Raw genomic sequence first — 15,609 nt, 5'->3', positions numbered from 1 at the left:
GGTTTTAAGCTCGATGCAGCAGCAGCAACATCACGAGCAGCAGCAGCAACCACAACAGCAGCAGCAACAGCAGCAATATCAACAGCAAGTGCTTGACAGCAATGCATGGCCTTCAGCAGAAGTGGAGACAAACCAAACTGCAGCAGCAGCAGCAGCTGCTGCTGCTGCTGCACCACGGCACCTTAGGCGTCAGCAGCGCGGCAGCAGAACATTCAGGCGCAGCCCCCGTTTGCTGCTGCTGCTGCAACAAGCAGCAGCAGAAGACTCGCTGTGGTTGCATGCAGAACCTCAGCAGCAGCAGCAACACGAGAAGCAGCAACACCGTCAGGAGACAGCAGCAGGAAGCCGCAGCAGCACCCACCACAGCAGCACCAACGGCAGCAGCAGCAGCAACAACAGCAACAGAAGCAACTGCAACAGAAACAGCAGCACCAGAAGCAGCAGCAGCAGCAGCAGCAGCAACAGCGACGCCCTCATTTGGCTCTGGTTTCATAGCCAAATCAAACAATGGGCCTATAGGACAGACCAAAAGGTAATTTATCTAGGGTTTAGGGTTTAGGGTTTAGGGTTTAGGGTTTAGGGTTTAGGGCTTGGGATGTACGCGTGTTTGTCGAGAACAGGGATATCGGTTTATGGAAGTCATGCCGAGGGTTTGGCGCTTCTAGCTAGGGTTTGTGGTTTAGGGATTAGGGTTTAGGGTTTAGGGTTTGTGTTGCTGTGCAGGTCTCCGCCCATCCCGTGTGCATACAGCGCAGAAGCCACGCAAGCACAAGGCAGCAGCAGCAGCAGCAGCAACAGCAGCAGCAGCTGCTGCAGCACGGCGTGCTGTGGGCCAAAGCAGCAGCTTTGCTGCGGCAGCACCGTATGGTGTACGGGTGCTCTAATTATATTAAGGTTTGCTGCTGTTGCTGCTGCTGCTGCTGCTATTACTGTTTCTGTTGCTGCACTTGCCGCTCCTGCTGTTGCTGCGGCTGCTGTAACAGCTGTTGCTGCTGCTGTTGCTGTTGATGCTGCTACTGTTGCTGTCTGGTGCTGCTGCTGATGCTGGCGCTGCTAGTGTTGTTGCTGCTGCTGCTGTAGTTGCTGGTGCTTCTGCTGCAGCAGATGTTGCTGCTGCTGCTGCTGTTGCTGCTGCTGTTGCTGTTTTTGCTTTTCTGTAGCTTCCGTGCTGATAGCTTCTTCTGCTGTTGTGTTGCTGGAGTAGCTGCTGTTGTTGCTGCAGCTGTCGCTGTGCTGCTGTTTACCAGGAGCACAGCAGCAGCAGTTGCTGCTACTGCAGCAGCAACTGTTGCTGCTGCAGCGTTGGCGCTGCTGGTGTATTTGCTGTTATAGATACGCCTGCTGAAGCTGCTGCTGTTGCTGCTGTTGACAACCCTGCATGCGTATTCTGCTGCTAATGCAGCGTTTCTGCTGCTGTTGCTGCTGCTGGTGTTGCTGCTGCTGTTGTTGCTGTTGCTGCTGCTGCTGCTGCTTCTGTTGTTGTTGTTGCTGGTGCTGATGCTGGTGCTGTCTCTGCTGCTGTTGCTGCTGCGTGTGCGTGTTGCTGCGGCTGCTTCTGGTGCTGCTGGTGTTGCTGCTGCTTCTGTTCATGCTGCTGCTGCTGTTGTTGTTGTTGCTGCTGCTGCTGCTGCAGGCGTTGCGAATATACGTCAGCCTACGTCATGCTGCTTCGCCTTGCGTTCGCGTGCTGCTGGAGCACTGTCTTGCTGCTGTTGCTGCAGAGCAGCAGCAGCACCAGCACCAACAACAGCAGCAGAAACAGCAGCAGCATGCGCACCAGCAGCAGCAGCAGCAGCAGCAGAAGCAGCAGCAGTATCTCCGAGGGGAAGCTGCTGCTGCTTGGCGAACCATCAGGAGTTGGTGGGGTTCCGCTGGCGTTTCTGTACTGAAGCCCGTAAACCCTAAACCCTAAACCCTAAACCCTAAACCCTAAACCCTAGAAGTTAAACTATAGAACCTAATACTGTAAACCCTAAACCCTAAACCCTAAACCCTCGCGTGTTAACGCCAAACCAGCAAAATGTGCGCAGAAGCGAACACCCCATCACCTGCAAGAGGTGGTATTAGAGTAAACCCTAAACCCTAAACCCTTGACCCTAAACCCTAAACCCTAAACCCTAAACCCTAAACACAAGACCCTATGAAACGGGCGCATGCGTGGCATTATCCAGGTTTCGATGTATTCTACAGACTGCAGCAGCAGCAGCAGCAGCAGCAGCAGCAAGGGCCTATGTCTCGCTTCGCTATACTTGCTTCAGTATGATGCTGCAGCAGCGCCAGCAACAAGTGCAGCGACAGCAAGAGCAGCAGCAGTAGCTGCTGCTGCTGCTGCTGACTTCTGCAGCAGGCCGAAGCAAATTCACAAACTCCAGAGCCTCGCAGCAATACAGATATCTGCTTTCTATGCAGACCCAAGCTCCCGTAAACCCTAAACCCTAAACCCTAAACCCTAAACCATAAACCCGCATTCCGCTGCTGCGCCGCCCGAAAGCTTTGATGCTGCGGCTGTTATTGTTGCTGCTGATACTAACGCTGCTGCCGTTGCTGCTGCTGCTGTTGTTGTTGCTGCTGCTGCTGTTGTTGCACACTGGTTGTGCAGCTTTGCTGCTGCTGCTGCTGTATTTATTGCTTATTCAGCTTTCGCTGGTGTCGTTGCTGCTCCTGCTTGCGCGGCTCTATTGTTGTTGCTGCTGCTGCTTCTTGTGCTGCTGCTGCTGCTGCTGCAGGTTTGATAGAGAAGAAGATTTGCTGCGGGTTTGCTGGACAGGCAACTGCTGTTGAGGGTTTAGACGGGCATACCCTTCCTTTGGCCCTCATAGTTAACTCCGATGATGCAGCGTAAACCCTAAACCCTAAACCCTAAACCCTAAACCCTAGACCCTAATTTCTAGGCTTTGGTAGCCAATGCAGATGCAGCTGGAGCTGTACTGCTCCTGCTTCGATTGTTGTTGCTGGTGCTGCTGTTGCTGTGCTGCTGCTACTGCTGCTGCTGCTGCTGCTGCTGTTGCTGCGTATGCAGGTATTTGCAGCCGTACATGGAGAGGGATGGACTGATGTTTTTGCTGCAGCAGCAGCAGCAGCAGCAGCTGCGGAGCCGCATGCAACGGCTGCTGCTGCTGGCAGCAGCGATGAGGAAGGCGACCCAGGGACAAATTGCCGTCGAATCCATCGTAGACCTTGTAAACCCTAAACCCTAAATCCTAAACCCTAAACCGTAGACTCTACACTGTAATTTCCTATGTGCAGCAGTCTTCGATGCTCAAGCATATGCAAGCCCGCCGCGAAGGCATAATCTTGGGGCTAGGGTTTAGGGTTTAGCGTTTAGAGTTTAGGGTTTAGGGTTTAGGGTTTAGGGTTTAGGGTTTACGACCAGATGGTGCATGCACTCCAACGCGAAGCCGATCCGTGGGTTTTGTGGTTTGGCCTTCGTTCTGTCGCCAAACTCATTTTCCACCTAATGCCGAGTAAACCCTAAACCCTAGACCCTAAACCCTAGACCCTAAACCCTAGACCAAACCCTCTCAGACTTCAGCCTCAGACAAGCTCTTTAACATCCGCTACATCTACTCTCCTTTTATCAATTGGGGATTAGTGGTTGGGGCACAGAATTTAGGGTTTAGGGTTTAGGACTTCGATAGGGTTTAGAGTTTAGGGTTTAGATAGGGTTTAGGGTTTAGGGTTTGGGTGGTGGTGTGCACAGCTGCGGTATTCCGCAAGGTCGCTGCAAACGTTTTAGAAGTGGCTCTGGAGAATTCTGCTGCTTCGCAGCAGCAGCAGCAGCAGCAGCAGAAGCGAGTCCAACGCCGCAGACCCCTTAGCAGCAACAGCAGCAGCAGCAACAACAAACACAGCAGCAGCAGCAGCAGCAGCAGAGAAGAAGCGCGGGCCCCTTTGCGGGTATCTTGGTTGCATGCAGCTGTAACTCTTGCGGTGTCTGTTAATCATATTTTGCTGCTGCTGCATTTGCTGCTACTGCAGCCGTTGCTGCTGCAGCAGTTCAGTGCTCTCAGCAGAGGAAGTGCTGCTTCTCCCTCTGCTGCTGCAGCTGCAGGCAGCTGTTGCTGCAGCAGCAGACGGGGTCGTTGGCCTTGTTTGCTTCAGCTGCAGCAACCAACTCTGCCGTGTTGCGCTGCAGCAGCAGCAGCAGCAACAACAACAGCGACACCGACACAAGCAGCTGCAACAGCAGCTGCAACAGCAGCAGCAACGCCGCGCTTTTGTGGGGTTGCTCTTTGTCCGTACACTGCTCGGCTCCTTCGTTTTGCATGCGGCAGGGGACGTGCTGCTGCTGCTGCTGCTGCACCTACTGCAGCAGCATCACCTGCTTCGACAGCAGCAGCAGCAGCATCGCCTGCTGCAGCAGCAGCAGGATCACCTGTAGCAGCAGCAGGAGCATCACCTGCTGCAGCAGCAGCAGCATCACCTGCTGCAGCTGCAGCAGCATCACCTGCTGCAGCTGCAGCATCACCTGCTGCAGCAACAGGTGATGATGGATCAACATGCGGTTTAAAGAACGCAGCGCGCCCTGGCGACCTCAGCTGCTGCTGCTGCTGCTGTGTGCTGCTGCAGCTGCAGCAGTTCCCGCTGCTGCTGCAGCAGCAGCGATGGCTCCTTTTAGAAAGGCTTTGTGCTGCGCCCGAGCGGCTATTAACTGCAGCAGTAAAAACAGCAACAACAGCCGCAGCAACAGCAAAGGCAGCAGCAGCAGCAGCAACAGGTGAAAACGAGGCTGCTAAAGCAGCAACTCCAGCTGAGGGAGCGCCGTCACCTGCAGCAGCAGCAGTAAAAACAGCAGCAGCAGCAAAGGCAGCAGCAGCAGCGCAGCAAAGGCTTTGGGGATTGGCAAAGGCGCAGCTTCTAGCAGCAGAAGCAGCAGGAGACAGCAGCAGCAGCAGAGTTGCTGCTGGCTTATCTCGCTGTCATGCTGCTGCTCCTGTGCTGCAGTGCAAAGAGGATATCTGGGCCCGCATCATGGATGTACCTGCTGCTGCTGCTGCTGCTGCTGCTACCGCTGCTGCTGCTGCTGCCTTCTACCAACGCGTAGAGGGCCACGACGAGATGCTGCTGCAGCAGCGCCTAGAGCAAAGCCAACAGCAGCAGCAGCAGCAGCAGCGACGGCGCAGCAGCAGCCTTCTGCTTCCCTTTGAAGAGAGGTTCTTTAGGCAGATATCTGAGGTGTATGTACACCTGCCTTGCAGCAGCAGCAAAATGCTGTGGATGAATTTGTTTCCGATTCACTGCTGCAGTCGGCTCACGCTGCAGCACGCTCTTGAGTTGCTGCTGCTGCTGCAGCGCAGCAGCAGCAGCAGCCAGAGAAGAAACAGCAAACAAGCAGCAGCAGCAATCGTCCAACTAAGAAGCCTTCTGCTGCTAGCAGCAGATGGGCATAACGCGCTGCTGCTGCTGCGCCGTGCGCAGCTCAGAACAGCAAACCCTAAACCCTAAACCCTAAACCCTAAAGCCTAGGATGTTTGCCGTTGCTGCTGCTGCACCCGCTATTGCTGCTACAACTGTTGCTGCAGCAGGAACTGCAGCTGTCCTTTTCACGCAGCAAATATTCGTTTTGTTTTCACGCGTCGTTGCTGCTGCAGCTGCAGCAGTAACGTTCAGCAGTAGCAGCAGCAGCAGCAACAGCAGCAGCAGCAGAGCTCTCGGCAACAGCAATCTTGCATTTGAAACAAACCGGCGTTAGGCTCTGTCAGAGAGCCAGCTGAGCATCCCGCTACCCTTAAATTAGCCAGCTAGCTAGATAGCTAGCTAGCTAGCTAGCTATTTGGCTAGCTGAGCTGCAGCACATCCCTAATCTAGCTAGCTAAGTGCGCAGCCAGACAACCGGCGAACTCGCCTGCTAGCTGCACACCTGCGCGGTCGCTAGCTAGCTTGTTGGCTAACTAGCTTGTTGACAAGCTAGCTAGCCAGTTAGTTAGCTAGCTAGCTAGCTTTGCGGCTAGCTAGCCAGTCATTTGCTTAGCTAGCTAGCCATTCGGTTATGTAGCTAGCTAGCCACTTGGCTAGCCAACTAGCCTGTTGGCTAGCTAGCTAGCAATTTGGTTAGCTAGCTAGCCTGGTGGCTGCCTACACACAAGAAAAGATGAAGGCCCATACAAGCACCACACTGGCTAGCCAGTTTGCTTGCTAGCTAGCTAGCTGCCTAGCTAGCTAGCTATCTGCCTAGCTAGCCAGTTGTCTAGCCAGCTAGCTGGCTAGCTAGCTACCTGTCTAGCTATGTAGCTGGCTAACGAGCCAGTTATCTAGGTAGCCAGGTGTCTAGCTAGCTACCTGTGTAGCCAGCTAGCCAGCTAGCCAGCTAGCTAGCTAGCTAGCTAGCTGTCTAGGTAGCTAACCATGAAGCGCCATATGTCTTGCAGTCTTTTCAAGCCGCTCTGTCCTTTCAAACAGCTGACGGCTTAGCCATGCCTCGGGCTCTTGACGGGCAACCAACCCTAAACCACAAACCCTAAACCCTAAACCCTAAACCCTAAACCCTAAGTCCTGAATCGGTTAACGCTAAACCCTAAACCCTACAGTTCAAGCCCAAGACTGCGCTGCCACCCCCAACAGTCAATCTTAAGAGCTAACCCGCGAACCCTAAGCCTTGTGGCGCAAACCCTAAACCCTAAACCCTAAACCCTAATTCAAAGACACACCAAAGAGCAAGGCGCCCCGAAATGCAGCCAACTGGCGGTCTTCGCATGGTAGCACATTCACCCTGCAGCAGCAACAGCAGCGGCAACAGCAGCAGCAGCAACAGCAGCAGCAGCAGCGAAGTAATGAGTGTGAAGGAACCGATGTACGCGTTAGATTTAGGGTTTAGAGGACTAATGGGGTTTGAGAGGATGAGGGTTTGAGGGGCTGACGGTTTAGGGGATTGAACAAGGGTTTAGGGTTTAGGGTTTCTACTTACTGTATGGTGTCCTTCACATTGTAATACGCCCCAGCCGATTCGCGCCAGGACTGCAGCAAATCCATCTCCAACCTGCAGCACAATCGAGGGTTTAGGGTTTAGGGTTTAGGGTTTACGACTAGGGTTTAGGGTTTACAGCTAGGGTTTAGGATTCCTGCTGAGCAGCTGAGGGCTCCTCCACGCTGCCTATGTTTACTTAAGGGTTGCATATCTGGAGGAGCTTGAGGATGGATTTAGGGTTTAGGATTTAGGGTTTAGGGGTAGTGTTTTGTGTTTTAGGGTTTAGGGTTTGCCTGCATAAGGTTTAGGTCTTAACCTTCAGGGTTAGGGTTTGCAAGTAAGGCTTAGGGTTTCTTCACTCACAGCAGGGTTTAGGGTTTAGGGTTAATACGCTTTAGGCTTTAGGGTTTAGGGTTTATGGCTTCGGGTTTAGGGTTTAGGGTTTAGGGTTGAGCGAAGTTGGGGAGCTGGGCGTTGCCGCCAACAAGAGAAATACTATGGGACTGCGGGTTTAGGGTTTAGGGTTTAGGGTTTAGGGTTTACCTTTGTGCAAAGTTAGGGAGCTGGGCGGTGCCGCCAACAAGACAAATATTTTTAAGCCAGCCCTCTCTCTCACAAACAGAAGACCTCCTAAAACACTGCAGCACTATTTCGCTGATGCTGCTGTGCTGCAAACAAACCCTAAACCCTAAACCCTAAACCCTAAGACAGCAGCCTGAGAGAGAATGCGGTTGTTGTTTTTAAGCTTCAGCAAACGAGCTCCAGAGCAGGGTTTGGCTTAGTTATGGGGGGGAGGAGTCTGGGGAGAATTAGGGTTTAGGGTTTAGGGTTTAGGGTTTAGGGTTTAGGGTTTACGTCCATGCCAGGCGCAATCGCCGCCAAGTTTGCATCAGGAAGAAGCTGAGGTGAAAATAAAACCTCCGGAATTAAAAATGTCTCTGACCAGGGCTGCACGACTGATCCGCTGCAACCACAAACCCTAAACCCTAAACCCTAAACCCTAAATACTAAACCCTAAACCCTGAACACTTAATTCAGCAACAGAAGAATATTCAAAGCACCCAAGAGACTCCTCACGGCTTAAGGCTGAGAAGTAGAAAAAGACACCCACAATGACGGTTTAGGGTTTAGGGTTTAGGGTTTACTCGCTGCACGTAAACAGTGGCTTCAGCTGCCGGTGGTTTCGGTGGAGGTGCAAATCCAGGGCAGGATCCAGACTGCAAACGTACACGCAAACACTAAACCCTAAACCCTAAATCGTAAACCATACACAGTAAGCCCTAAACCCTAAACCCTAAACCGTGACGCTAATCCCTCAATTCTAAACCCTAAACCCTAAACTGAAGGAGAAGATCGCATCGGTTGGGGATTTACACAACGCAAGCCCAGGCTGAACAATAATAAATCCCAAACCCCAAACCCTAAACCCTAAACCCTAAACCCTAATTGGCACCTGACATAGCACTGAGTTTCTTTATATCGAGTTAAATCTCTCCAATCCATTGAGTCAGGACCCCACCGCCCTGCCCCAGCGCCAAGTGCATGCGCTGCTGCTGCTGTTGTTGCTGCTGCTGCTGCTGCTGCTTCATGCTGCTGTTGTTGTTGCTGCTGCTGCTGCTGTTGTTGCACATCTTGCTTCTCTACCTCGTGGCTGTCTTCTTGAGGCTCACCATCCCCCTCCTCCTCCGCAGCATCAGCAACAGAAGCAGCAGCTGCAGAAGCAGGTGCAGCAGCAGCAGCAGCAGGTTGCTGCTTCCTGAGGTGCAGCAGCAGCAGCTGCGAAAGCAGACTGCCGCCGCTGCGCGTTGAAGCGCAGCAAAAAGAGACAGGAGACAGAGACAAACCCTCAAGTGGAGACACCCGGAAACCACTCTCCCCGACATCAACAACAAGCGCGCCTGCAAACACACCTAAACCCTAAACCCTAAACCCTAAACCCTAAAGACTAAACCCTAAACCCTAAATTCGAGCGCATGCATACCCGTAACAATAAACTCTCAGCCGTGTGACAAGAAGAACTGCAAAACCCTAAACCCTAAACCCTCGCCTTTTACCCTAGCGCTACACCCACCAGCACAAAACCCTAAACCCTAAACTCTAAAACCGAAGTCCCCCCAACCACTAAACCCCAAACCCTAAACCCTAAACCCTCAGCAGGTTAGCAAGGCGAAAGGCAGAAGCTCGTGAGGGAGAACAAACCCTAACCCTAAACCCCAACTTCCAGTTAGGGTTTAGGGTTTTGGATTTGCGAGAGAAGCAAGCAAAGCTGGCGGGCTTAGCGCTAGGGTTTGAGGCGAGGGTTTAGGGTTTAGGGTTTAGGGTTTAGGGTTTACCCACCTTGTTGAGAGCAAAGTCCTGGAAGCACCGGCAGATGCGAGTAAAGCGCCATCCGTTCGCTCGCCATCAATTTTACCCCTGACACAAACCCTAAACCCTAAACCCTAAACCCTAAACCCTCGATTGAGCAAACTGTTGGTTCAGACTGCAGCCATCCATCGGCTGCAACGGTAAGAAAAATAGTCATGCTCTGCTCGATCGATTTCTAATCCCTAAACCCTAAACCCTAAACCCCAAACCCTAAACCCTAAACCCTAAACCCTACTCTGGAATCGCCGCTGCTCAAAGGCCCAGCGGAGAAGCAGAGCGACGACTTGGGGCTCCCCAGGGAGTGCTAAGAGCAGCAGCAAGTTGCAGTCGCTGGAGCACAAGCTGCTGCTGCTGCCGCTGCTGCTGCTGCCGTTGCTGCTGCTGCTGACGTAGGCCGCATCCCTTAACGCCTGCAGACCACAGCGAAAACGCTTCCGTATCTCTGAGCCCTAAAACCCTAAAACCCTAAACCCTAAACCCTAAACCCTAAACCCTAAACCCTTACTCGGTCAAGCGCCTCGTCAAGGACAAGCAGCAGCAAATCTGCAGAACTGCTGCTGCTTGCAGCATGTGCCGGATGAGCAGCAAACACCGGGCAGTAGCTGCTGCTGCTGCTGCTGTTGCTGTCGAATGCCTCCCAGCCAAAAACAGTCTGCAGCAAAGCAACCCTCAAAAACCCTAAACCCTAAACCCTAAAACATAAACACTGGAGTCATATCCCTCACTCTGACCTGTTTAGGAATAAGCAAACCATCAGCAGCAAAAGGGTTTAGGGTTTAGGGTTTAGGGTTTACCTTGAATCCATTCACCTGCGGCACGCGAGAAATAAAAGCCGGCAGTCGGCATGCAGCATGCAGAGACCCTGAAAACCCCACACGCACCTCGCTGCAGCAGCAGCAGCAGCAGCAGCAGCGAAAACAGATTATCAAGTACTGAAGCTACTGCTGTTGTTGCCTTTGCTGCTGTCGTTACTACTGCTGCTTGCGGGGGAGAAGAAGCAGCAGAAGCAGCAGCAACAGCAGAAAATATAGCAACCGAGCGTATCAGCCGACGGCCTGTAATGCCCCAAACCCTAAACCCTAAACCCTAAACCCTAAACCCTCACCTGCATCCCACCTCAATAACGATAGTGTGGAGGTCAACTTCGGGTGCTGCGCCGCTCAAAGCGCCGCGCAAAGAAGAGGCCTGTAGCATCTCTATTCAGGTGTATGTACACCTCAAGGGATACCCTAAACCCTAAACCCTAAACCCTAATCCAAAAACCCTAAACCTTCAAGCGTAAACCCTAGACACGCATTCATTGGTGCAGCAACTAGTTGATATCCTGAAAGGCCCGGCGTTTATGAGAATGCAGCAAGACACACACAGCAACCCATTGTGTGTCGCTGCTGCTGCTGCTGCTGCTGCTGCTGTCGCTGCTGCTGCTGCCGCCGCCGTAATGTCACTGCTGTTAGTGCTGCAGCAGCTAATGCATGCGCTTCGGTGGCAGCAGCACATGACATAGCTCAAAACCACAACTACTGCAAAAAACCCTAGAAAAAGAACAGCAGCAGCAGCAGCAGCAGCAGCAACAGCCCCAAAGTATTACTCTCTAAGGCTAGCAACAGCGCCAGCTACTAGAAGCTGTCTATAGATTTTATTTTATTTCTGCTGCAGCATAAACAACTCTTCTATTACGTGAATAAAACCACGATATAATTAGCAGCAGCAGCAACAACAACAACTGCAGCAGCAGCAGCAGCAGCAGCAGAAGCCTGGGCCCCCCTGTTGTGTGGCTGAGGGTCGGCTGCGCTGCTGCTGCTGCCGTTGTTTTGCTGCTGTTGCTGCTGCTGTCCTTAAGTAAAAGAATAATAATCTTTCTGCTTCTCTGTGCGTCTCTTATAACGCTGATTTCTCTGCTTCATCTGCTGCTAGTGCTGCAGCTACTGCTGCTGCTGCTGCTGCATGCTGCCTGTCCACAGCAGCAGCAGCAAACCAGCACTTCTCTTCTAATATTTGAATACAAACTCTTCTTTCTTGCTGCAGGAGCTGTTTGCTTCTGCTGCAGTGTATAGGCATTTGCACGCGCAGCCGCTGCTGCAGCAGCTGCTGCAGTTGCTGCTGCAGTTGCTGCTGCAGCACTTGCTGTATCTCCTTCTGCGCATTTCATCGCCCGAATATCCTCAGCAGCAGCAGCAGCTGCTGCTGTTGTTGCTAGTGCTGCATGCAGTGATATACTGTAAGCCTCTTCCCTTTGCGTTCTCGCTGTACTTAGCATCATTTTGAGGTGCCTATACACCCCAAACCCTCGGCTGCTGTTGCTGCTGCTGCTGCTGTTGCTGCTGCTGCAGCGAGAGAATGTCGGGAAGCGACACCTTGGACTGTCTTTCCAGCTACTCCGCTGTTGCGGGGCTGCTCACAAAGAAAGTGGTAAGTAGGGTTTAGGGTTTGGGGTACAGGGTTTAGGGTTTAGCGGGGTTAGGGTTTAGGGTTTAGAGATTAGGGTTTACGGTTTCTGTGGTGTATGTGGACTCAGGTGGTGGTTCATCCCATCGTGCTGCTGTCTGTTGTTGACCACTACAACCGCGTAGCGAAGGGTACGGAGGACCTAAACCCTAAACCCTAAACCCTAAACCCTTCGTTATCTTAGTACATAGGTCCGTGTTGGTTTTGCCGTTCGTTTGTTTATCTTTTTTCTGCATGCCTTGTTTGTTTTATTTTTTACCGACTCCAAAATCCATGCCTAGGGTTTAGGGTTTAGGGTTTAGGGTTAAGGGTTTAGGGTTTAGGGTTTTAGGGTTTAGGGTTTAGGGTTTAGGGTTTAGGGTTTTTGCAGGAACGAACCGGAGGGTGGTGGGATGCGTACTAGGAGAAGTAATAGGAGAAGAGTGGCATGCAACAAACTCCTTCGCTCTTCCTTTTGAAGAAGACAGCAAAGACCCAAACGTCTGGTTTTTAGATGCAGATTACTTGCAGCAACTCTTCTGCATGTTTAAAAAAGTAAATAGGGTTTAGGGTTTAGGGTTTAGGGTTTGAAGAAGATAGCAAAGGCCCAAATGCTTGGTTTTTAGATGCAGATTACTTGCAGCAAGTCTTCTGCACGTTTAAAAGAGTAAACACTCATTAGGGTTTAGGGTTTAGGGTTTGGGGTTTCTCGCCATGTGCTTCATCCTTATTTGCCTGCTGCTGCTGCTGCTGCTGCTGCTGTTGCTGCTGATGTATTTGCTTCTGCTGCTCTCTCGCTCTCTCTCTCTCTCTGTCTCTCCTTTTGTTGCTGCTTTCTTTGCTGCTTCCATTGCTGGATTTGCTGCTGCATGTGCTGCTGCTTTCTCCTCTCCTCCTCCTTCTCTTCCTCCTCTGCTGCTGCTGCTGCTGCTGCTGCTGCTGCTGCTGCTGTTATTAGGTGAATACTTTGGAGAGGATATTGGGTTGGTACAGCACGGGGCGCGATGTAAAAATTCAAGATTTGCAAATCCACGAGATATTTCGTTCGCACTGCCCAAACCCTTTCTTTCTTCTTGTTGATGTTGACCCCAAGGTCAGTGTCTTGTAGCTAGCTACAGCTAGCTATAGCTAGCTACAGCTAGCTGTAGCCAGCTATACCTGGGTACAGCTAGATGCAGCTAGCTACTGCTGGATGCAGTTAGATGCAGCTAGTTACGGCTAGATGCAGCTACATGCTGCTAGCTGCACCTAACTACAGCTAGATACAGCTAGCTACAGCTAGCTAATTAGCAAGCTAGCTAGCTATCGAGCTACCTCGCTTGCTTGTTTTACCTACCTATATGGTTAGCTGCAGCTAGCTACAGCTAGATGGGGGGTAGCTAGCTGGGAGGCTAGCTAGCTACCTACCTGCCTAGCTAGCTACCTAGTAGGGGGGTTGGCGCAACCAGGAGTGTTGTCATAGCTAGCTAGCTGCTAGCTGTCAGCTAGCTGCTAGCTGTCAGCTAGCTGCTAGCTATGTGCTAGATAGCTGCTAGACAGCCGCAGGGACAGTAGCTAGCTAGCAGTTAGCTAGCTAACTAGCTGTCTCACAGGATGGTTGTCTCTTCTCAGGGTGCTACGGTGCTTTTCCAGGGTTTGGGGTTTAGGGTTTAGGGTTTAGGGTTTAGGGTTTGGATGCAGGACATGGTAGTGCCAGCAAAGGCGTACTGCGCAATTGAGGAGCCGACGGCATCCAAGGCGTTTCGAAAATCTTTCGTTTATGTTGCATGCACAATAGGTGAGCATACACCCCAATTTAATATCCTTCTGCTGCTGCTGTTGCTGCTGCTGTTGCTGCTGCTGCCGAACTGCCACCTGCAGCAGCAGCAGCAGCACATTGAGAAGGTGCAGCAGGATTTCTTCTGGTACTCCAGCTGCTGCTGATGAGTGCTGCTGCTCTTGCTGCTGCTGCTGCTGCTGCTGCTGCTGCTGCTGCTGCAGGGGCGTATGAGGCTGAGGAAGTTGGCGTTGAGCATTTGCTGCGAGACACAAAAAATGCATCCACCTCCACACTGGCAACCAAGGTAAACAGTGCTGCTGCTGCTGTTGCTGCTGCTGCTGCTGCTGGGTATATAATATATATATATATATATATATATATAGGCTGTCGTGGTGCAGCTGTTGTTTGTTTGCATTGCCGGTGCTGATTGCTCCTTTATTTGTTAATATTTGTTTTGTGTGTATTTTGTTTGTTTGTTTATTGTGTTTGTTTGTTTGCTTTATTTTGCTTATATAATTTATTTATTTATCCATTTATTTGTATTCGCTTATCTATATTGTTTACTTGCTTTCAAGACCTGCTACAAGTCCTGCTACTCTGTTGCTGCTGCTACTACTGCTGCTACTGCTACTGCTGCTACTGCTGTTGCTGCTGCTGCTGCTGCTGCAGGTTGGAGATCAGCTGGAGACGCTGAAGATGTTGGCGCGTCGTCTTCGTCTGATTGCTGAATATTTGAGTGATGTAGCAGAAGGCAATATTAAAGGCAACGCCAGCATCATATATCATGTGCAGGTTTGCTTCACTCTGCTTCCTCATGCTGCTGCTGCTTGTGCTGCTGCTGCTTGTGCTGCTGCTGCTACTGTTGCTTATGCTGCTGCTGCTGGTTATGCTGCTACTGCTGGTTATGCTGCTGCTGCTGCTGGCTATGCTGCTGCGGCTGCTGCTGGATAGCATATAAATAAATAAATAAAAGTAAATAAATGAGTAGATAAACGAATAAATGCAAAGACGTATGAGTAAAGCAAGCAAGAATAACAGAAACAGACAACTATACAAATAGACAGACAGATAAATAAACAAAGAGGAATAATAAATAATTTTTAAATATATAAATCGAGCTATTCTGTAATCAATAGCGACAACAGTAGCAGCACAGCCCTTGCTTAGGGCGTAGGGTTTAGGGTTCAGGGTTTAGGGTTTAGGGTTTAGGGTTTTCTGTTGCAGGAGATCTTCAACTTGCTGCCAGACACCGCACGCCCCGAATTGCTGAAGGCATTTGCGACGCAAACCAACGACAGCATGATGACGTTGTATCTGGGTAATTAGGGTTTGGGGTTTAGGGTTTAGGGTTTAGGGTTTAGGGTTTAGGGTTGCGGCCTGTGGAAAGGCGCGCTTCCTGCTGCTTAGTGTTTCTTCCATTGCTGAATGTTTAGGGTTTAGGGTTTGGCTTTTGGGCTTCAGCTGTGACGCTTAGAGGGAGGAAAGGCTGAGGGTTTAGGGTTTAGGGTTTAGGGTTTGTATTGCAGCAAGCGTGGTTCGGTCGGTGCTGGCGCTGCACAATTTGATTGACAACAAAATTCAAAACAAAAGAGATGCGGAAATGAAAGAGAAGGTAAGGGCTTAGGGTTTTAGGGTTTAGGGTTTAGGGTTTAGGGTTAAGTGTTTAGAGTCGAGGGTTTAGGGTTTTTTCTTTTCTATCTGTCTTTTTGTTTTGTGTTTGATTTGTTTGATTTGTTGTGTTTGTTTAATTTGCCTTTTAAGATTGTTTTTTGTTTGATGCATTTCATTATTTGTTTTTTAATACACTTTATTATTTACTTGTTGTAATTATTTATCTATTTTTATTTGCTTTGTTTGTTCTTTTTCTAGGAAGCGACGAAGGCGGAAGAAGAAAAACAAAAAAAAGCGATAGAAACAGAAACACGTGCATAAAATGCATGCAGCAAGGAAGTCCCCCTGCTGCAGCAGCAGCTGCAGCAGCAGCAGCAGTAGCTCTAGCAGCAGCAGTAGCAGCAGAAGGAGCAGCAGCAGCAGTAGCAGCAGCAGCAGTGGCTCCAGCAGCAGCAGCAGCTGCAGCAGCAGAGTGTGCGGTGTACGTACACTATAGCAAACATCCAGCGTAGCACTACTTGATAAAGTATAGCTGAGGTGTATG

General features: G+C 50.9%; 3 protein-coding genes across 3 annotated transcripts in view; 2 read left to right on the top strand and 1 right to left on the bottom strand.

Annotated features, from left to right (window-relative positions):
• EAH_00006160 (hypothetical protein, conserved) overlaps positions 1 to 5,356 on the top strand; it is a gene marked incomplete at both ends in the record, with an annotated part of 8,746 nt that extends 3,390 nt beyond the window's left edge. Inside the window, 9 exons of the mRNA XM_013396255.1 lie at positions 1 to 532; positions 724 to 867; positions 1,634 to 1,894; positions 2,172 to 2,421; positions 2,727 to 2,838; positions 3,020 to 3,179; positions 3,374 to 3,464; positions 3,701 to 5,177; positions 5,293 to 5,356. The exon at positions 1 to 532 is cut by the window's left edge and continues 230 nt beyond it. Coding sequence (XP_013251709.1) covers positions 1 to 532; positions 724 to 867; positions 1,634 to 1,894; positions 2,172 to 2,421; positions 2,727 to 2,838; positions 3,020 to 3,179; positions 3,374 to 3,464; positions 3,701 to 5,177; positions 5,293 to 5,356 — 3,091 coding nt within the window. The remainder of the gene's footprint in view (positions 533 to 723; positions 868 to 1,633; positions 1,895 to 2,171; positions 2,422 to 2,726; positions 2,839 to 3,019; positions 3,180 to 3,373; positions 3,465 to 3,700; positions 5,178 to 5,292) is intronic.
• Positions 5,357 to 6,339: 983 nt separating this feature from the next.
• On the bottom strand, positions 6,340 to 10,465 carry EAH_00006150 (actin-like family protein, putative; the record flags this gene model as incomplete). The annotated part of the gene is made up of 11 exons (XM_013396254.1): positions 6,340 to 6,443; positions 6,648 to 6,709; positions 6,905 to 6,976; positions 7,448 to 7,572; positions 7,760 to 7,868; positions 8,050 to 8,121; positions 8,424 to 8,802; positions 9,242 to 9,319; positions 9,507 to 9,720; positions 9,777 to 9,923; positions 10,388 to 10,465. 11 exons carry the CDS (start codon positions 10,463 to 10,465, stop codon positions 6,340 to 6,342), a joined length of 1,440 nt encoding a protein of 479 aa, XP_013251708.1.
• A 1,143-nt stretch (positions 10,466 to 11,608) lies between these two features.
• EAH_00006140 (26S proteasome regulatory subunit, putative) lies at positions 11,609 to 15,386 on the top strand (the record flags this gene model as incomplete). The annotated part of the gene is made up of 10 exons (XM_013396253.1): positions 11,609 to 11,680; positions 11,787 to 11,847; positions 12,087 to 12,250; positions 12,654 to 12,788; positions 13,376 to 13,472; positions 13,676 to 13,758; positions 14,124 to 14,246; positions 14,679 to 14,772; positions 14,981 to 15,066; positions 15,324 to 15,386. The coding sequence occupies 10 exons, from the start codon at positions 11,609 to 11,611 to the stop codon at positions 15,384 to 15,386; spliced, it is 978 nt and encodes a 325-aa protein (XP_013251707.1).
• Between the last annotated feature and the right edge of the window lie 223 nt (positions 15,387 to 15,609).

Source organism: Eimeria acervulina, genomic scaffold, assembly GCF_000499425.1.
Source record: "Eimeria acervulina Houghton genomic scaffold, Eah_scaff26, whole genome shotgun sequence".
In the NCBI taxonomy this organism is placed as follows: domain Eukaryota; phylum Apicomplexa; class Conoidasida; order Eucoccidiorida; family Eimeriidae; genus Eimeria; species Eimeria acervulina.
Note: the sequence above shows the minus strand (reverse complement) of the source record. Positions and strands in the feature narration are given on the sequence as shown.